The sequence below is a fragment of the Vigna unguiculata genome, chromosome 5, assembly GCF_004118075.2.
Source record: "Vigna unguiculata cultivar IT97K-499-35 chromosome 5, ASM411807v1, whole genome shotgun sequence".
Lineage (NCBI taxonomy): Eukaryota > Viridiplantae > Streptophyta > Magnoliopsida > Fabales > Fabaceae > Vigna > Vigna unguiculata.
Window position 1 is genome coordinate 44822300 of NC_040283.1, and position 23455 is coordinate 44845754.

Consider the following 23455-nt stretch of genomic DNA (forward strand, 5'->3'; position numbering starts at 1 on the left):
TGATGTGTAAACAGATGTTTTTTTTCTATTCAGGATAACAAAAGCAAGAGCTAGATTATTCTGTAAATTTTACATGGAAGGCCCAATTAAAGTAAGAAAGCCCAATTAAAGTATCAAAGCCCAGATAACGTGTTATTCTCTCATTTTTCCAACCTAATGTCGTATAATACTTTTTAATGCCAGATCTTGTAATATCAAGAAGGTTTTATTTTATTTAAGTAAGTTTCACCATATTAAACTATTTGTAAAACTCTCTAGAAAATTCTAGACTTTATAAAATTAAATTTTTTACGACTTTTTATCTGTACTTTAATTTTTTTCTTTAAAATTTAATTTAATTGTAATAAATAGATATTTTTTATTTCTAAAATTGAATGTTATATAAAATATTCAAATACTAAACTTAAGAATTTCACTATATCACACCACTGTATTCCAATGAAAAGAGAGAACTTAGTGGTTGCACTTTTATTACTGTATTTTGAATGATTGAGGCATGGAAATTATTACTGCAAGATAAAGTTTGAATCCCACGATAACGAAAATGTGCGAAATGATTTGTTGAAATTACGATACATGAATGATTTGTTTGTGTTTGTGATTGTGAATTAGCATCAAAAGAAGGCCCTTTTGACTCAACATTCCACAATCATGTTTTTTTCTTGTTCATTAGTTGAAGTCTAACTATTTTATAGAGAACTAAGATTTGAGTTGACCTATGCACATTCCCAACTATAATATGCTTTTTATCACAAACAACCTATTTTTTAGATTAATAGCTCATCTACATTTATTTTTCCACAACACTTACAATTAACTCTTGCATAATATTTTTCCAATGAATAGTTTTAATTGAATTTTTAGTTTTGGTGTATTAAGAAGTATGAGATTTTATAACTAATAAAAAAAAATGATACTATGAAAAGATAAAGAATTTAATTACTTTTTTTTAAACTTGTTTAATAAAAAGGGACAACATCGGTAATGACAATTTTGTTATCAAATGTATTTTTTAAGTAAAAAACTCACATATCTAATCAAACTTTATTTTATATTAACAAAAAAATGTTGTATTTCTTATTACTAGAATGAAAGTAAATAAAATGATAAAATAAAATAATACTCACCCGTCTAGAAAATATTAAAATTGACTGATCAATAGAAAAAAAAAGAAATCAAAATTTAATTAAAAATATCAAAATTTACAAAGCTAACATAGTTTTGTACTGCACTTTTAGAGTCTAAATGCATAGTTTATTTTTCTTTTCTTTTTTCCATCTACGAGAATAAATTGTTTAATGTTAATCTTACTAATATTTGAGATCTTCACAACCTTCTTTTATGAATTAAAGTAAATTATATTATAGGATAATGATATAATGACTATTTTTTTTACTCTCGTCCTTTACTTACTAACATAATTTAATATAAATTATTAATTAATGTATCATTACTTTTTTCTTTATCTTTTTTAAAAAAGATTAATGATCCACATCCAGTCGCATCAGAAAGTAAAAATTAAAAAACAAAAAATGAAAGTTATAGTAAAATATTTCTATTTTATAAAGAAGATGAATCGAAAGAATATGAAAGTAGCGATTGTGTAACCGAAAATGAACATCAACGTGGAGGTTGGAGCTGAAAGGGGCCAAGAAACGAAGGTCCATTGAGGTCCAATTTGAAATGACACATCAGAAGAGGCATTGGCAAATGCTACATCCAAAGCCCAATCAGATACTTTCTAATACAAAAATCATGTTCACAAAGAAAATGTGACCCAACAAAGTTTACCAATGTGACAACCAAGAAAGTGATAGCTATGAAATGACTTCTTAAACTTAAGTCTAACCATTTCATCTCTATCCATTCCCATTTCCCTTTCCAAATTCTTCGAAAACACGTTCAAGCAACTCCATTCTTACTCACAAAAGCACCTATATGTTTTACATGGACATTAAACAAAAACTATTATCGACTTTTCATTGTCAATTTTGTGTTACTTTATGCGTCGAATTTTAAGTGAGTCTAAATTTTATATAATAAAAAATTAAACATCGTCTAAGATTCATAAATTTATTGTTGTAAAATTTTAAATTATAAATAATGTTAATTTTTTATATGAATTGGACTTATATTTTATTTTTATTGTATTTTCGCGACGAGTTCTTCCTTTTAGCAAAATGTGAAAAGTGTGTGAGTGAATGATATTAGGGTATGGGTTTTATTCTTCTTGTCTTTCTCAATGCCAAGAATCTACTGTTGCCATTCCACTATACCATCCATTATTCTTCTTCTTTTAATGCTAAAACATAAGAGCCACCACGCATCACTCAACTTTCTTTTAAACTTTTCTAGCTACTAGTGCTTTTAGATCCTACTATTAAATTTATATATTTCTCTCTATTATTTGTGTTTCTATGTGTAATTTATGAAATTATCAATCTTTGAATATGTGGTTGTAGTTGTGGTTATTATTAATATTAGGGCTATTACCACTCCATTCAACTTTTGGTACGTTTACAATGACATATTAATTGTTAAGTAAAACCTAGACTAAGTTTTAACCCTTCTTTTATTCATTGAGTACTTTAAATCTTTCTATTTTTTTCAAATAATTTTTTGTTTTTTTATCAGGTAAAGTGACTGTTACATTATTGTCCTTTCATTTTATCTTTTTATTTTCACATATTAAGAAAGTTTTCCTGTTACTATAAAATGATATTATAGTTAATATATAACACACGATTTCTATTATTATGTTAATCGAAAACATATTGGATAATTAATAACAAATTCTCCTTACATTACCTACCTACATTAATAATGGTAACAACGAGAGTCTTTTAGTCTCACTGATAACTAAAGTCATCGAATATATGAAAATTTTCTTATCGAACATAATGTCATTTTAGCAGTTGAAAAATTAACTATTCAAGTTGAATTTATGGTGAGTCAGGTTGGATCAAAAATTCACTTACAGATAAAAAGTCACACAATTTTGTTTGTATTTAGGTTACATTTAGTTGTTTTATTTTTTAGTCAATATATTGGATTGACAAATGCAAATTTATTATTTTTTTGATTTTAATTTGTATTTAGGATTGAACATTATTTTGGATTGTATTAAAATTTATTTAGATTTTAATCACAATTATAATTTACTTTTGTTGGGACGAAAAAATTTGTATTTTTTTTAATTAAGTGAGTCAGTGAATTAATCCGTGATAAACCGGATGAGTTCGAATTTTTCTTGACTCACTAATAAATAAGTTGGGTTATGTTGATTCACTAAATAATTAATTTATGATGGATCAAACTAGAGTGGGTCGGGTAGCCCGTTCTCACTTCTCTAATGAATTGTGTGTACAATTGGTTGTAAAATTCTTTTGTAGCTGTGTTGAATTATATTATGAATGAATAAAAAGATGATTAATAGGAAAGTTCTGAAATTAAAAAAAAAAATGGGCAAGAAAGTCAAAACGAATGAGTGAAGTTAGTGGAGGAGACTGTGAATGGTGTTGAAAAGAGCCCACAAAGGTGTAGAAAAGGGCCTTATTGGGCCATAGATAATTTGGGTGTCCACTATTCATTGGGAATGTTGAACTTTCCATCTAAGCATAAGCCCCACTCCTATTTTCTCAAAACACCACATCATTACATACACATTACTTCCATTTAGGCCGCTGCTTCAAGATTCTTTTCTTTTCTTCTCTTCTTCATACCTAAATCAACTCATCTTCCCTTCATTCTTCTAAATTAAATTGCAAAAAAAAAAAGAAAAAAAAGGACCCCACTTGCAATTGATTTGCTACTACGAATCAAGAATATCGTTTGACCTTTTGATGTAACATTTGATGAAAAGTCAACCTATATAGAGGGTGTAAAATACACTTTGTCTTGTGCTTTTTCAACCAAATGTTTATATTATGTTCTTAAATAATCATCATTATTAGATTTATACAATATTATTATAACATGAAATAAAAACGTACTAAGATAGTTTAGAAATGTACTGAGAATATTTTAAGAGATAATTGAGAAGAGTGGATTATTTGTGATTTTTAATCAATAAATAACTCATGAGATTGTCATAGGTTAAGAACTCTATACAACAACTGTTTGAGATATGAAGAGTTATTTTTTACTATTAACAACGTAAGTAAGTCAAATTATTTAATTATGAACTAAAATTCAACATTGATGTGAGAGCTTTTGGGCAAACCATTCCTGCAAAATTTTCAATTGCTATTTCTAGGGTTGACTTATCTCAACACGCAGAAGTTGTAGCACATCATATTTTATATATATATATATATATATATATATATATAATTAAAAAGTGGAAGGGAATTTCTAGAAATTATAAATATTGGTACGTTGAAAATTCATGATTATAATTTTTATATTGGTTAATGATAAGAAAGTTGAGCATCATATAAAAAAAATTAAATTTATTATGTTAAGATTTTGAATTAAATTGATGTTGATCTCTCTCATATAAATTGAGTTCATGTTTTATTGGAGTTATATTTTGTGAATAAAATACTTTTTAAGAAATTCAACAATGATATGTGACTTATCTTGGTGACTGACTCAAACAAATATAATATATATAAATAAATAGTACATAATATTACAATCTCTTATGTGATTTTGGTTTAGATATCATTGAGGATTAAATATGTTTTTGGTCCCTTAACTTTCAGTAAATTTTAGAATTAGTCCATTTCGAAATTTTGAATCAATTTAGTCTTTGGTCTTTCGAAATACGTGAATTTAGTAATTTTAATCAAATTTTGGTAGGTTTATTTGATGTTTCGTACGCATTTTAGGATTGTATTTAAGTTATTTATACTGTTTGACACATTTTTGCTTTAATGTTAAGTCATATACTATTATAAAACACGCTTGAAATGTGAAATAAACTTAACAAATTTTGATTAAAATGATTAAATCCACGCATTTCGAAAAATGAAGGACTAAATTGGTCTAAAATTTCAAAATTGACTAATTCTAAAATTTACTGAAATTTAAAAAACCAAAAAAATATTTAAATCTATCATTGATATCGAATCTAAACATTCTTCTCTAGAAAAAAAAAAAAAACTCATGATAGTATAATAATACAAATGCTGGAAACTTGAGAAGTGAAAGAAGCAATATCTTAAAATGCTAGGAGGAGCTAGGTCATAATCTACATAGGATATGGGTAGTAGTACATGGTTATTTGAGAACCTTATCATAATGATATGAAATGAGGTAAATGTGCAAAAGAAATAGTCAATTCAAGTTGCATGTGCCCTACGGAAGTGAGTTAGAAGCAGAACGTGTTGTGGGGACCAGAAAATGGTGACAAAGATGTATGATAACATAGATGGAACCCTCGAAATGCATTGAATTGGTGGTGTTTGGGATGAACATTGTTTCCGAACTACACACCCAAATTCTAGTTCCCAAACCCATTCTATTACTTGCTTTTGGTAACAATCACTTCATGCAACTCTCTCTTTCTGCATTCATTCTGGCAAATCCTTTTATGCTTTTCTTCAAACAACCATTCATGTTACTTTATTATTATCCACGATTCCTTTGGACCTACCTTCATTTAAGATGCCTCTGCTATGCTCCATCACCATTTATTTTCCCACTTGTGTCACTAAAAAACCCCTTTTCATATGCAAATCATGAGAAATGTGTCAGTTTAGCATTTAATGACACATCGATTAGTAACAGCAGAGTATGCCTTATTATTCAGGAATGCAGATTCTTTATTAACTTTTTTTGTTTTATTATTTTAGAGTTCAGATTTTTTATTGATTTTTTTTATATTATTTTTTTCTGAATATTTTTATATATTATATTGATATTTTAAATATTTTTTTAATATATTTTAAAACGTTAAAATTAGTAGTAATTAATGTACTATAAAAATACAATACAGAAACAATATAAAAAAATTCAGTAAAAAATTCAAATTTGTTATTCTGATTTTGTTCATCTATTTGAAATAAAATACTAAAAAAGTGTGAAAGGGTGTTCATTATTATCCTCAACATTCCATAATTGAAGTTCATTATTTATTGTATACAGGTTTGTCATTGTGTCTACAGGATGATGTGAATTTTGTATATTGCAAAAGTCAATGAGTTATTTAGGTATTGGTTTTGAACTAAAAACTAATAAGCTCAATTTGACTTATTTCTTTTTAAATAAAAACTTTGCAATCTATCTTAATACATCACTCTGCAGACTATTAATATTGTAGTTAAAAATTAAAACATTCATCTACATATTTTTGTAAAGAGATAAATTTCTTAAAAAATAAATTTTTAAGTCTAATTTAATAATTTAAAATCAGTTTATAAAATGAGATTTTCATTCAGTTATATATATTAAATTTGTCCATTTCTAATTGATGTAATCTTAAAAAGAAATTAAACATTCAAAATATTATTTTAAAAACAGATCAATTTATTAATCTATATAATTAAAATTAATAAATAATTATAATAAAATTTATAAAAAATAATAAAAATAATAAGAAATATTGTTAATGAATTACGGTCGATTTACCTTTAATTCGACTCAAATATTTAACTTGTAAATTAAGTTAAATGAATAAAGTTTAATTTAATTCATATTTAAGAAAAAAAAAACAAATTTTTTTCAACTCAATTCTTTATCTTTAATAAATCAACGTATTTTGGTAATATGAAAAACCTTATAATAAATGTGTTTGAAGACTTTAATTTGACAACAAAAGTTAAAAGTAGCTTAATCCAGGTTCAGTCTTTGAAGTTATTGGGCCTCAAAAACTCCTAATTCCAATGCGAGCCTAATACGCTTTGGGCTGCTTTAATTAATCCCAGAGTTTATGAAAATCACTTCAAAATATATTCAATAATCTCCACAAAATAGTTTAGTGTAATAATATTTTATAATATGTTAATGGTCATGCAAATATTTTCTCATGGCTTTCTGATTTTGATAACAACATGCACCAGAATACCAGATTACTAGTTGCATAAAGCTGCACATATGGTAGATATTTATAGTGCTATTCATTTCCCAATGATGATGGTGAAGAAAATTTTAACATTCAATCTCCCTCTCCAAATTCTAAATCTTCCCTAACAACCTAAAACTAGGTACCTCTGTCTCGACCTAATCATGATTAACAACCTAACTAAATATCTTAACTCACTTAATCAATATTTTAACTCTGTAACATTGCATTGGTATTTGAATACTTGTCTATGGTTTGGATAAAATAAAACTACCAATAATTTTTTACATCAATTACTTTATCCTATATAATCATAAATATAAAGAATATGTATTTTAAATAATTGTCACTATTATACTTTATTTTAGTGTGGCTGAAAATTTAGTAGATATACTTGTGACTATTATTTTATGCTTTGGATGTGGTTTACAACCTTACTTCAAGTTTAGTCATATATCCTTACATATAGTGTTCGATACTTTATGATACTTTAACGATATTTATCAATGAAATATTTAATTTATAAAGTCGCAATACACTACAATAAAATCTTTGAATAGTAATCAATTTTAGTGACAAAAAAAATTAGTCACTATGTAGTGATCAAATTGACAACTAAAATAGTTTCAAAAAATTATAATTGGTCTCTAAATTGTTAATTAAAGTAGTTTCAATTATGATTTGGTTTTTAAATTGGTCACTAACATTAACTACCAAGTTTTAAGTACCAAAATAATTGGTCTCTAATTAGGAAATTTGTATTCACACATAAACAATTATATATTTATTATATTTGTAAGAATTATTATACACTTTTCAATATTCATATATCATATATCTATCGCGTATCGTATCACATTATTTTAAAAATAAACGTATCGATGTATCAAATACGTGTCGTATCTGATATCGTATCTGTACATCATAGCTTACGAAAATAGACAACATTACAAATTCTTAAAATAACCAATTAAGATAAATTTAATTTTTAGTTTAACAAATTATACATGAATTCATTATTCTTAATTTATTTGATATTGTGAGTAGTTAGAGAGAAAAACATTATTTACGAAGAATCGAATAAAATATAAATTAATAAAAATATATGCAAATAAACACGTAGTACTATTAAAAAAATTTAATTTATATGGTATTAAGAAATTTAAATTGTTTATATATATATATATATATATATATAATATAATATAATATAATATAATATAATATAATATAATATTAATATAAAACACTAAAAGACCACACGAGAAAGTGCTACAAATTCTTTGACCATGCGTGAGACTGAGAGCTTAGTGAGCTTCACAATCACAATTGATTTTAGAAGTATCGAGAATTATAAATAAATTTTGTTTATCATGAAAAATTGTTCTGTACTTTGTTGAAAAAGACTACACTTATCTTAAATACTATCGTGATATCAAGTTTATTGAGAGCATAAGCATTAGGCATTTATTTTTACACTGTTTAAGGTTTTAAACAGGTCTCTCTCTGAATTTATGTTGTGTATACTTCTTTTTATGTCACTTGCTTTTCTGATTCCTTGTGTTATTAAATAAATTGAAATGAGCCATTGGAAATAAAAAAGGTTTTTTTTTTTTTTTTACGTATAATCAATCTCATTATTATTCATAAAAAAATTAGTAGGTTTGATTGAGTTCAAACCTCCATTCACATAAGGTTTTTAATTTTTTGTAAATATATATTGTTTTAATTTAGTGGATAAATTTGTAGTTTAACAATTATATTATTAGTTTAATTTTTTAGATATATATATATATATATATATATATATATATATATATAGAGAGAGAGAGAGAGAGAGAGAGATGTCTTAAAAAATAATTTATGATGAAAACATTGATACCAATTAATGTTTAAAAATATTTTGTATTACTTAATATTAAATCAAATTATTTAATCGTAGATGATGATAAATTAAACATAGATATTATATTAAAAGTATTGAAGTGTGTAAAAAAAATATACTCTTATCTAACTGGAAATTTGTATAGAATATTATCGACGATAAATCTATAGTTGCTATATAAATACTAAAAGTGGTTCATATAATCTTATCTAAAAATTATTATTATAAAGATTTAAAAAATAAAATTTAAAACTTTTAAAATGCGAAAAAAAAAACTGAATTTGACTTTAATTATCAAATTTTGCTTACAAGTTAAGACATTCTTTAGAAATATGAGATTATATATTTCTTTGCTATGCATATTGTTTTAAGTTTTTTTCTTCCTAATGAAGAGCATATTTTACTTACTGTAAATGAATACAAGTATTAGAAAAATAAAAATTATTTGTATAATATATTATTGAACTAAGTTGCATGTCCTTAATTAAGACTTAGTTAAACGGAAAAGTAATTAAGATTTGTGTCTTTCGTGAAAGTTTTAAAATTTGCCCTAAAGTTGGTAGCATGTGATGTGCATTAGAATGTGAAATGATTTGGGAGTTTTGGACTCATAGTCTTTATTTTATGGGGTATCCTCTGCCCTTTTTGTCTCGTTCACCTCCTACTTCCAACAAATCACCAAACCAAAACCAAAAAAATGTTTTTATTTTCAAGACACATTAAATGTTACTATGTTGTTCAGTAAGTGTATAAAAGATGAAAAATTTAGTAAATTAATTGAAACTATTGCTCTAAAAAGTTAGGATCTAACTATGCTAAAAATGAAAAAATAGGTAGACGTATTATAATAGGTACACGTTAAAAATAGTTAATATACATTAAATTTTACAAAAGTGTATAATTAAGTGTGATATTAAATAAAATTTAACTTACCAGCCATCGATACAATTTTATTTTATTTAAAAGAGAAAAATAGCTGTATATTATTTCTTACAAAATTATAAAATTCGCAAGTATTTTTTATAAAATTTGTTGAAAAAATATTTATAGAAAATATTTAAAAAAAAAATTGGCAGCCTGCAATTTTTTTTCTCATAATAAAATTTATAAGTAGTTTTTAAAAAAAATTCAAAACAAAATTAAGAAAAAAAAAATTTTTTAGTAGTGCATTAATTTAGATATTGCAAGATATATCCAGTTTGATGAATTTAAGATCGATAGATTTTATTATGGGTTGAAATAAAACTGAATAGATTTAATATGTTTACGTTTTTAGTAAAATATTTTGTAATTTAGTAATTTATTATGAGTGGATGGATTGATTAATTCAAGGATATTTTATTTTTTAAAATTATTTTATGTATTTATTATAACATAATTAAAGTGAATTGATTAAATTTATTATTTTACCAAATATTATTATAAATATAATAATTTAAAATTAAAATGTTAATCTCCAAAATTTAATAAAATAAAATAATCTGAAATTATCAAACATTATTAAGCAACACATTATAATTTCTAAAAATATCATATTATCAACTTAAAATAACTACAGAAGGAATAATAATAAAAAGTTGTTGATAAAAGGCTATATGTCAATTCGTGTTCCAGTTGATTTCAACTTATTTAACCCACAGTAACAAATATTGGTATATATATATATATATATATATATATATATATATATATATATATATATATATATATATATAATATAACTTAAACTCGTTATAAGTTCCATTGGCCGATAAATTTTAATCCATTTTAAGACGTGTAATTGAGAATACAGTAAAAAACAAATAGAGCCACAAAATTTCATGTTAAAAGAATATTAAAATATGTAATTAAAAGATAAAGTTAACTAGACATACTTTGATTAATATTTGGTAAGAGATATATAGTTAGATATATTTTTCCAAAAAAAGAAAACTTATTGATAATTTCGTACAACTAATAATATTATTAGACAGCAAATTTTTCTTTAGAAAAATGAACATGTGTTCTTCTAATGTTAGTAGATTGGACCTTAGAAAATTATATGTGGAAAAGATTTTTGACAATCGACTTAGCAAAAATTTTTAAAATATCAAATAATGCAAAAGTTTTTAAAATATCAAATCGCATATTAGTGAATTAATGAAAGTGTATATTTAATTTGTTGGGGTTCACGTATATTTATAAAGATATTAATTACGATTTATCCCTTTATGGGTTAGGTCTCTCTTTATTGCATGTTGGACCAGGCCCAAGTTTCATGATTGTGTGATCTAACACTAGAAGTCCTACTATAATTTCTTAAATTTAGAATTGACGACTTTTACTTAATCGTCATATATGTTGTTATCTTGTTTAGTTAACTAATCGTCTATTCTTTTTATGATAGGACTAGTCGTGGATAACTCTAGTGGTATAGTTAGCATAAAGGTCCTTACCGCTGAGTATAGGACAACATGATTTAGATAAAAAAAAATTATTCGGTAAACACCTACTAATTGCGATGTTATGGCAAGTTAAATGGATGAAAGAAGCTGAGTATGACTAATTCAGAGGTTTAACCTAATTCCGAGTTCAGAGACAAACACGTTGCTAAAGTCAACGAGGTTTTCCCTTCTTCAATCGAATGATTACGTCATCCTCCACGTCACCCACACATTCGGTAATAACAAATTTAAAATTGTGTAATAATTTCGTGTGTTACAGTCTGCATAATTCACAGGTGTTTAAATGCAGACATTTGCACTCACTGAACCATTCATTTATCTTCTTCATTCCTTCCATCACTTTTCTCATAAACCTCTCATTCCACCATGTTTGAACAATCTTCCACTGCATCACCCATTCCTTCACCTTCTTCTTCTTCTTATCTCTTCCCTCACCTCACTCAATTCGACACCCTCCCCCAACTCAACAACTCCCACACCAGTTACTGCTACAACAATTATGGTGGCTATAGCAGTAACTGTAGCAGTGGCTATAGCAGTTATGGTGCCTCTCCCACTTCTGTTCCCACCTTTATGCAGAGGAGTGTCAGTAGTAACTCCTTCAACTACACCAACAATGCCACCCACCACCCTCTTTCTGCTTTCTTCGCCGAATTGCTCGACTCTCGTGATGCTCCTGTTAGGAGAGTTTGCAGCACCGGTGATCTCCAGGTACATTTTTTTTTTCTCTTCATTTCATGCACTCACTCACATGTGAAGAATCTTTGTTCTGTGTGCAATCTGGTTAACTTATAACACACAATAACATAGCTTTGTGAAGAATCTTTGCTGGGTGTGCAAACTGGTTGAGTAAGAACTCTGGTAGATTGAAAAGACCATGACAGAGATAAATTGCAGATTTTGAAAATTTTAATTTTGATGTCACCCCATCTTTTGTACCCGTTTACTCTTTCACTTCGAACTTTATTTTCGGCTTAAAATTATTGTACGGTTTGTTTGTGAATAGTGAAGTTTTTTCTGACACTGGTACGTAATAAGGACTGGTGAATAGGTAAGGCATAGCCGTGAATGAAAGGAGTTTGATTTAATGTGTCAAAGAATAGAAGACTGGTGTGTTCATCGTACCTATGTGGCTATGTTCAATTGATTTGATCATTGGATTGTTTTAGTACTAGAATTTTATGTCAAGTAGAATCAGGAAGATTCTTTGTGTTACTTTTTGCATATGCTTACTTCCTCTTCATTATCTGTTGTGTTGTAACATGATTTTTTTTTTTTTTTTATGATTTTAATGACATGGAACGTTTTGTTTAGGGGATTAATGGAACTCAACACAATCACCTCTCGGATAGTCCGTTATCAAGCGAAAGCAGCATGATCATAGAAGGTATGAACAGAGCTTGCAGATATAGCCCAGAGGAGAAGAAGGTGAGAATTGAGAGATACAGAAGCAAGAGGAACCAGAGGAATTTCAACAAGAAAATTAAGGTTTACTATTTTTTTTTTAAAACGTTTTGACTTACACTCACTATTTTTATCATATTTATTTACTTAGAGTAGCTTTCAATGTTTTACTGTTGTGAATAAAGTCCTACCTGGGTTGCATCTATTAAACTTTTATGCACTAATGTATATTCCAAAAGAACCACAAACTTTTAGTAGCTTTCTATGTTTTACTGTTGCGAATAGAGTCCTGTGTGCTGCATCTGCATCAACCAAAAATATATATATTCCTCAAGGACCACAAATCTAAGAATATAGTGGACAACACTGTGCTTGGCTTCATGATCTATGATTAAAAATACAATCATGTCCAAGGTTGAATTGGAAGTTAAGAGACACAGTTAAAAGATAATCCATTTGACAGAATCCTGATTAAGAATAGAACTGAAACATTTTCTATATAACAGGACCGGAATTTGTCAATTTGTTCCCCACACTCTCTGCTTGATAACAGGACCAGAATTTAGTTAAGCATGAAAATCTTCCCACAGATTTTGTCTTGTTCTTTAAGATTACTACTAGGATCAATCAAACTTGTAATTAACAACATACCCTTTATATTACAATTCAATTTATAGTGTAATACTATAATATTTTCAATGGTCCATCACTTGTGAAAAACCAGTGTGAAAATGTTAACTTGTTTTTGCATGGAATCAGTATGCTTGCAGGAAAACATTGGCAGACAGCAGGCCACGCATCAGAGGAAGGTTTGCAAGGAATGATGAAATTGACAAGAACAGTTCAATTCAGTGGAGCCAAAGTGGTGGAGATGAAGAGGATGAAGAAGATGAGAATTGGTTCACCATCTTAGATTCCTTAGTTGCAGCAAATTTTGCTCAAGAGTCTCAAGGAAGTTGTTCCTCCTATGGTGTATTCTACTAGAATAAAATTGCATGTTTGATGAGATAACTCAGTTGTTTTTCCATGTTGAAAGAAGTATTGTGGTGCACTTTGTTTAGGTTAGATAAAAGTAGTAATGTAAATATAGTTCTCTGAGTCGTCAATGCAATTATTATTAGCCTTTTAATCTAGGGTGATGTTTTTGAGTGCCCTGTAACTTTTTATAGGATTCAGCAGCAATGTATTATTAGATGAAAACTTTGGCAATAGTTGTTGTACTTGTGGTTAAAGTCTGCACCATGTATTATCACATCCCTTTTGTTGAAGCACTTGCTTGAAAAGAGAATAGAAAGTGACCATCACTTCCATTGCACTCTGGGGGAATGAATGTACCTATCACTTTTTTACTCACTGTGGATTTGGAACACAACAACAATGAAAAATTCCCAATTGCAATACCCATGAAGCAGTTGTTTTAGCTTCAGAATTATTGTCACATATTTCAAACTTTAATCATTATTGGTTTAAAATATTTCATCAGATTCGTCTATGTTAGATATTACCCTAAACTTTAACATATCAGTTATGTTAACACTCTAAAACACATTTCATATTTCATTACTACAATAAATGTTTTTATTGACTTATTTTAATACCTGATCCAAATCTTGGTCATCCTTAGCAAAAACAGGAACAAGAATGAAACAGAAGGTTGGTGTGGCGTGTTGCCATATCTTAATAAATGTTGAGGTGTTAATGCTCTGAAAAGGACTGAAGAGTCAAAAAGGTTGGAAACATAACACAACATAAGGCATAACAATGTCCTTTGAAAATTCCAGTTTTTAACACGAATAATGATATTTTAACATTAAATTTTAATTATTTTATTTTATAATTGAAGTTTATATTTTTAAAATAATTTTAAAATATAAAAAAATTATTTAAAAAAATTATTTATTCTTTAAAAAATACATTTTGACTAAAACAGTGAAGTGATCGATCAAAATCACTTCCACATGACATGCTTCGTGCGTTTTCTGGTCAAAGACACAACACATTCATAACAATCTTAATGGGATTCAAGGATTATGATTAACCCACCACCTATCCTCCAAAAAACTCACTTAATTCAAATAAAAGTAATCTTAATTTAATTGATTAAATAAATTGGACCATCATTACCATTATTTAAAACGACATTGTCATTCACAATAAACTGTATTATTGGTGTGATTTGTATGACAAATGCAATATTCATGTGAAATCATGTGCTCTTGAATGTGTGGTCTCTCTATAGCTAACTCTAAAGATAAATTCTTACATTAAATTTGAAGAACTTAAGAGTCATTTGAACCACAAAAAATATTCTCTAACAACATATAGTATGTGTAAAATATATTAGGTTGACATTGAGAAAATTCAGTATTAATGACACAAACAAATTTATATCAGAAATTAGACATTTTAATAAATAAAATAAAAAACTTAACTCAATAATTTTATAAGTCTGTATATGTTATTTATTTTTAGGGTTAAATATAGTTTTTGTCCCTCGTAACATTTGGAATTAGTCTCTCTTTCAAATTTTTGATCAATTTAGTCATTCATCTTTAAAAATACGTGAATTTAAATCCTTTAACCAAATTTAATTAATTTTGTTAAGTTTATTTGACGTTTCAAACGTATCTCATTATAGTATTTGAATTGTTTACCCTGTTGGACACATTTTCGCTTCAATGTTAACTTAAGTATTATCATAAAATATGTTTAAAATATCAAATAAACTTAACAAAATTTGGTAAGAATGACTAAATTCATGCATTTCTAAAGATAAATGACTAAATTGATATCAAGTTTTGAAGATGGACTAATTCCAAAATTCACTGAAACTTGAAAGATCAAAAACATATTTAACCCTTATTTTTATTTATTGTAAAACTTTCAATTCACTTTAAATTATTAACCAAATATACATTTTATATTAAGCTTAGAATTTAATTTCAAAGTACTAGTGAATCAGATTTTTTTTTAAATGGTTTTAAATATATTCCTTGCAAATTCTTATAAATATCCATGATATAAATATTGTCTCATCCTTGAGAAAGTATAAATAAAGAACGAATGCTTTATTCCATATCAATGAGTCTACACTTTTTGGCAACCCAAGTGTGTGTAAATATTTGGAATAATTTGTTTTATGGGCATGTTCTAGCATGCAAAGCAAGCAACCTCCATTTTTCTATTCATTTGCTTTTCACAATCTCTTTTACTTTTGGAATATTTAACTTCAACCCAAAATTAATTAGCTACTGTTTTCTACTTTTTACTCATCATTACTTAGGAGTTAGAGGGTCATAGCATAGATGCTACCTGAACAAGTTGTGGAATTCAGGGTTAATACAAAATATATAGTATCTTCATAACAAATATCTTCTGAGTACTGTTTAAAAAGTAATAATAAAAAACATTAAATGAATTTAAAAATTAAATATGTTCATACACTATATTGACCACGCACCCATTCGATGCATTAAAAGTTATTATTTTTTAATTTCATAAGCCATGAATAACTTTAGAAAAAAATACAATCTGATTAATATAAACAAACCTACATACTCAAGATTCAAATATGAAACTGAGATAAAAATTATAAGATTTGAAAATGAATGTGTTATTAGCATCCTTAAAAACACTAGTTAAGTTAGAAGAAGGTTATGAAAATGGTGTTCTTCTGAAAGCTAGAAAAAGGCTAGCTACAGCTTCTGAGGTAACAATCAAAGGTGGGAGGACGGCCATGTTCATCTTCTTCTTTTTTTCAGCCGGCGGTGTGTTAGCCACTAGGTTAATGGCCTCCATTTAATATCCATAAATTGGAACAAAATTACAAGTAAAGTGAAACCAAATTATTGTTACTCTTTATTTTTGTTTTTCCTCCTTATTTTTATCTTTTTCTACGTGCCATTTAAAAATAATAAAATGATCAATTTGTTTCAATAAAAAAAAAGAGAATTAAAATTGTGTTAAAGGTTTTTCTACTTAAATCAATATTGTCAATGTAAAGAAAGAGTACTCTTTGGTCGGAAAATCTCATATCAACTAAAAATTAAACATATTTATACGATATACGTGGGTGCAAACCTTATCTTAGACAATCAATTTTGTCAAATTAAATTAGACCTAGAGTTAACTAGTTAATATGGCATTAAAGTTACGAGTTAGAGTATATCTTAACAAAATTTGTTGTTTGTTTGTTGGGTTGACTGTTTCACCCACTATCAGACCGTTATTGTATCACCCATTAGTGTCTAGTTTCACATTCGAGATATATATGTCTTGACCAATTTACAATATATAAGTGAGTGCAAACTTCATCTAAGAAACTGATTTTATAAAATTGATTTAGGTTTGCACTCCACTTTTTAACACATAGAAAAAAAAAAGAAACTCATCATGTTGTGTTGAGAAATGTGAATAATGGACTTATACTTTGTATGAAGATCAAACATTAGAACTATACTTAATTTGGATGTATTGTTTTGACCTCAAAACTTTAAAAATATTAGTCAAAATTTGTTGTTAATTTTGAAATTAAACTTCTTAACTTAATCTTACACATATAGCACACTCCATTGGAAAATGAGTATGGTTGGAGGCAAAAAGCAAAGGGTGGGTGATAAATTATGGGAGCCCCACCCGGGGCCTTGTTCTAGAGAAGAGAGAATAAAGAAGTGGATGATATAGGGATAATGGATGGCATTATAATGATGTACTACTCTAGCTACCTATAAAATGAGACATGTACAACTACAACTACAAGGTTGGAAAAGGGTTTCTTAATTAATGATGATTGAGTAAGAAGATCATGTGAGAGAGGGGCCACTCCAAAATGAAAATAAAACTATATATGTGTGTGTGTGGTACAAGTGTTGCTTCACAAACCCACCATCAAACTTATAAATATGGTAAAAATATTAACAGCACATGCCTACCAATATCAATTTGGCCCGACCACTACTTCCAAACTTCTCTCCTTTCGCAACATCTACAATTTCACAACAATAAAACTTTTCGCGTGGATTTTCTGGAGTTCAAATTTTCTATTAGTTTTTTCTGTGTTGTTAATTGTTGTGTCTTCAGAATACACTAATATTGATATTTTAAAAATCTTTTAAATATATTTCAAAACATGAATATAACTGTCTCTATAAATATATTTTAAAAATACAGTAAAGAAATAATACAAAAATCACAATATAAAATATAATTCGGGCTTTCTCACGAGTTTGGTTCCACTTTTCACTCGATTTAAGACTCTCTTGATATTCAAAGACTCTTTTCATGTATATTTAATCAACAATGTTTTCTCTCCACATCCAAACTACGATGTGTCAACAAATCGTAAATCAAATGGTTGAAGTGGTCAAGAAAATATTTCCAAGACTCGTGTTTTATTTATACCAAATTTTTAAAAACTAAATTCGTCGTTAAACAAATTAAGAAACTGATTTAGAATTAATTACTAAATTGAAACAATAAAAAATAATTAAATACAGTTTTAGTATTGTATAATATAAAACGTACGAACTAATATAAAATCATAAATATTAAACTAAAAAGTTCAAAATTAACGTAAAAATAGCATTAAATCTCCTATCACCCTATCAATAATAAAAAGCAATGATGTAGTACGTACATAATTTTATATTCGTGGGCCTCTGGAATTACTAACTTCCTTCGTCTCCACAATTATTAATTGTACCCCCCACAATAAGAAGAAATTATTCAAACATTCTTTTACCGCTGCACCACACTGTCAATGTTGCCACTGCTGCGAAGAAAGAAAAAGAGTAGGATAACACTGAAGGGGAAGAAGAAGAGAAAAAATGCTAAGAAAACGTATTTTGAAATTTTCTTACGAATCATATTTAATATGTTCCGGAAAATTCTTTCTGAAACAAATATCATGTAGTAGAGATATTTCAGAAGACTCATTCCGAAACCCATTATTCGTATTGCAGAAATTTTATTCTGCAATGGAAAACTTATTAAAAAATATACTTTATATGTTTCGAACATCTTATTTTAAAAATTGTTTCAAAAATCTTGAACAGCTTTCTGAAAAGTTTCCAACATATATGATCCGAAAGCTATTCTTCCGTAGAGTAAAATATTATTTTGAATACTTGAGGTATGCACAAAGAAATTGTAAGGGTGCAAAAAGTAAAAGCCCTAACTCCAAATTGCAATTTTACATTATTGGTGCATCCATTGATAGTTTTGTTGCATCCTCCTTTCATTGCCCAAAGCAGCAAAATGCATAATTATATTTTGATAACTAAATTTCGATAATATTTTTTATAATTTGAGATTATATTTTTTAAGTAACTTTAGAACATAGAGAAATGAGAAGATGAAAAAATAGGAAGTCATTTGGAATCTGTTACCTTTGTAAGATAAAGCGATTAAAATTTAGTTGTTAAAAAATCATTTTCCTAGTTAAAAAGTGTATAGACCTTTAGTATTAAATCTTGACATAATGTCAACACAAATGTTAATATGAAAAATGAAAATAATTATAATATTATCCCAATTTTAACAGTTTAAAACTTTTAAAATATAATGTTTCGTTGTGTACAAAATATATTAACATAATCTCATGAAATATATAACTATAAAAAATATCATTTATACAGTTAAACTAAACTAACAAACTTGATACATAACTAACCATTACTAAGACTTTTTGGGACCATTACCTACTATACCAAACCCCATAGAGTTTGGCCTTAAAGATAATGGTGGATCTTGGCAAAATATTTTGAAGGGACCAAAATAATATACTCAAAATTTATATATTTAATTATTGTCACTAATATAACAACATTATATAAAATTTAGTTTTGAAATTTTTTGGGATGTTTCTCCTTAGCAAAAATGTTCAAGAGGTTATTACTCAACTACTCACGAGGTAAGTCTCCTTCGCGTTTAGGACTTGATCAAGTCTAGGAACTAGAAACTTCTTCGTATCTTCAAAGCATAACCTACTATATTCTACTTGAATTTGATTAGTTATTAGAGAAAACATATCTCTATGTTGAATCTTTCTGTCAATGCACACACTCAAATACCCCTACATATAATTTCTCCTTGAAATTTTGACAACCACATTATATTTCATGCTCACCATCATATGATAAATCTTAATTTAGTTCCACACACCAACTATTATACTTGTTACAACACACCGATAATTGAACATAAGAATGACTACTAGATTTTAATGTAGCCACTTAACAAAACCATCTATTTGCTATGCGAAAAGTGTACAAAAGTTCACTCGTCCAGCGATCAAATCTATCAAGTGAATTATTGAAATTCATAAAGATAAATTCCTCCATAATTCGCTCAACAAATGTATTCATGACCAGCAACTACAATGTTAATAAGTTTTTTGATTTTTGATTCATTTAGCAAAGATACTCTTGATCAATGATTTCGTAGTTCGGTAGAGCTGAAAAAGAACGAAAACTAATAAAAAGATAATAAAACGAATGTAAGAAAATAATTTGATAAAAACATAGCAATTAAAACAGAAAAAAAGTAAAATCCAAAAATTATTTTATTGTAAAAAAGTAAAAGAAAAGCACACAAATAATCACAACACATAACCTAATCAATTACGATACAATTTTTTAAACAAACTAATTTAACTTTTAACTTATTCAGTATATCAATAGTATTAGTAAATAGATGAATAAAATTAACAATATAATATTTTTTTATCAACCAAACCGTTTCCATTCACTTATTTTTTACCTTTCAATTCAATCAGAGAAATATATATATATATATATATATATATATATATATATATATATATATATATATATATATATATATATCGATAATAATTTTGTGTGCATTGAAAACGTAATTTAAATCTGTGGTTCTAATAAAACATCGGAGGGTAAGGCGTCTTTTGCCTGGCGGCACACCGAAGCCCCCAAAATATTTAAAACCCGCCAACACCAAAGTCATTTTTTCATTAAACGAACCAAGCCACGTCATCGATCCATATGAAGTCTCTTCTCGCATCTGCATCGTACATAAAACAAAATCAACGGTACAAAACGCGCTTGAAAAGCTAGCACACGGATCGACACAGTGTCACTGACTCCTTATAAAAACGCATCCAAATCCAAACCCACACATTACAACAACTCGCACAGCTTCTCCTTCAACTCTCCAACGCAGGTAAATCTATTTCACGTAACATAGCTTCATTTGCAGCTTCGTCTCTCTAATTGTTAGTTAATTTATTTAATCTCGGGTGCTAATTCTACTTTGCTTTTGTTCAGAATTTGATTCGACTCAGTCGAGGTTGTATTCACCAAGATGTCTGGCAGAGGAAAGGGGGGCAAGGGTTTGGGAAAGGGAGGAGCGAAACGACACCGTAAGGTGCTTCGCGATAACATTCAGGGAATAACGAAGCCGGCGATTCGGCGATTGGCTCGCAGAGGTGGCGTGAAGCGTATCAGTGGTTTGATTTACGAGGAGACTCGTGGTGTTCTCAAGATCTTCTTGGAGAACGTGATTCGTGACGCTGTTACTTACACGGAGCACGCAAGGAGGAAGACTGTTACTGCTATGGATGTTGTTTATGCTTTGAAGAGGCAGGGAAGGACCCTCTATGGATTTGGGGGTTAGGGTTTTGGTTCTGTACGGTCGCTTGATTTTCCTCTCCGGGGAGAAGTCTTGCTGTCAAGAAAAGAAAATGGCAGGAATTGAAGTTAGGTTTTGCTTTTCTTTGTTGTCTTTGTAGTTGAAAGGGTAATGGTAGGTGTGATTATCAGATATATGTTTTGGTGATAGGTGTTTTACTTGGTTTTGTTGGTTCTGTGATGTGCTGTAACTACTTTTGATGGAATTGAGAATTATATCATATTTCAGTTCCCAGTTCATTGCATCTCTAATTTAGGTAGCATTATATCTTCTCTTTTTTTCAATAGCATTGATAATCAGTATCTGGAAATTCTAAACATTTGGATGTAATAGCACATTATCACATATATCATTTGATTTTTCTTTTCTTGTATATGCAATTCTTTTAGGATGTTTTCCCAAAACTTAAGTTTTGAAAATATTATTTTTAGATAAACTTAGGAAATCTGTAGAGAGAAATTCTCTAAACAAACAAAATTTGCATGTATTATATTAATGGTATTAAGGAGTTTTGCTGCAGTTCTGTTTTAAAAAATACTAAGAAGTATTGGTTATTGTGAATTTGTCTAAATATTGATATGTATAAGGGCAATTATGTATTCTTGATTTATTGACACTTGTTATATTTTATTTTTTAATCTGTATTTCTCTTATTACATTATATAATTTGTCTTTTTTTTTAATTCTTTCTTAAACATATATTAAAATTTGATGAATCTTTTTAATAGGTACCCAAAAAAAAATTCCTATGCGAAAAAAAATGATACATTTATTAAGATGGGCCTTTCCTGTTATTTAAAATGATGCAAAAAAATTTCTATGCAAAAAATGATACATTTAATACGATAGCAATGTACAGGCAGAAATAATTTTGGCATACTTGGATTTGGTTTGGTGGTGTGCTTTTAAGTAGGATTCTATCTTTAGATTTCTTTAGATCGAGCTCAGATGAAAAAATGAATAAAAAAACAAAAGATAACAAGAGAATAGAAAATATAATTGTTTGAATCAAGAAAAAGCAACAATAATAGAAGTAACTAATATGATTGAAAATTTTTATTTCAATAATATTATATTAATTATTTATTTTATTTTGATAAACAAAATTTTAGTACTAACAAAAAACTAGAGCATAATTAATTGTATCTTCCCATATATATACATTCTACATGAAGACTTAAATATAACCTAATTTATATTATAATACACAAGGAATATGCAAGCATGACGTAGAAGCGTTTGAAGGGAAAAATTAGACTAAATTCATGATTGCATATTTTGATTTGCTAAGAACCAAATTGATAGTGAGTAATTTAGTGAGAGCATTAGGTTTGTAAGAATTCAGAAAAGCGATTATGAAGTCTTGAACATGCAATATCACATCTTAATGTGTATGTAAATAAGGGCCATTCACATTGTCAAAAGATCATTTCAAAAGAGAGTTTAACAATTATAAAACTCATTCTGTCACATCCCCTCGCACTTATCTTATACAAAACCATTGCTCCATGTTGTTTCTAGGGTAACTCAGAATTTCACTGCATAAAAGTTTCATTAGGTTAGTATCATATGCTATGCTGTGAAACCATTTCCGAAACCTATGGCCTCAGTTTGCACTTCTGACTGTGTCAATAAAACACGTCTTCCCCATAGACCAACCTATTTCAATCTCTACAAGTGGCCAGAATCTGACGTCAAATTTTTGAGTACTATCAAAGATGATACACCGATAAGAGATAAACTGATTTCATATGTGAACTCTAATATTTGTGTAGCTTCTGAGGTGCAAGCAAGAGAAGTCGATAGCTTCTCTTGTAGGCAAATATATCTCAGAAGCTACAAATTTTCAAAGAAGAAAGTTGGTGTCGCCGAGAAGACATTGAAGTGTTTGAATAGACTGAAGGAAGGGGTGGCTTGTGTGAGTAATAAACTGAAATTGAAGGGTAAGAATAAGGTTCTAGGGAGAGCCAAGGATGTTACTTATGCTGCTTTCTCAATATTTCAAACCTTTCTACCCTGCTATGCTAAGGTTGATGTTCTTCATGATTTATA

General features: G+C 27.9%; 2 protein-coding genes across 2 annotated transcripts; both read left to right on the top strand.

Annotated features, from left to right (window-relative positions):
- Nucleotides 1-11644: 11644 nt before the first annotated feature.
- On the top strand, nucleotides 11645-14054 carry LOC114184224 (zinc finger protein CONSTANS-like). Its single transcript, XM_028071505.1, has 3 exons — nucleotides 11645-12046; nucleotides 12650-12823; nucleotides 13499-14054. The coding sequence occupies exons 1-3, from the start codon at nucleotides 11702-11704 to the stop codon at nucleotides 13721-13723; spliced, it is 744 nt and encodes a 247-aa protein (XP_027927306.1). The 5' UTR covers nucleotides 11645-11701; the 3' UTR covers nucleotides 13724-14054.
- Nucleotides 14055-20831: 6777 nt separating this feature from the next.
- On the top strand, nucleotides 20832-21642 carry LOC114183412 (histone H4). Its single transcript, XM_028070424.1, has 2 exons — nucleotides 20832-20935; nucleotides 21040-21642. Exon 2 carries the CDS (start codon nucleotides 21077-21079, stop codon nucleotides 21386-21388), a length of 312 nt encoding a protein of 103 aa, XP_027926225.1. The 5' UTR covers nucleotides 20832-20935; nucleotides 21040-21076; the 3' UTR covers nucleotides 21389-21642.
- Nucleotides 21643-23455: the final 1813 nt, after the last annotated feature.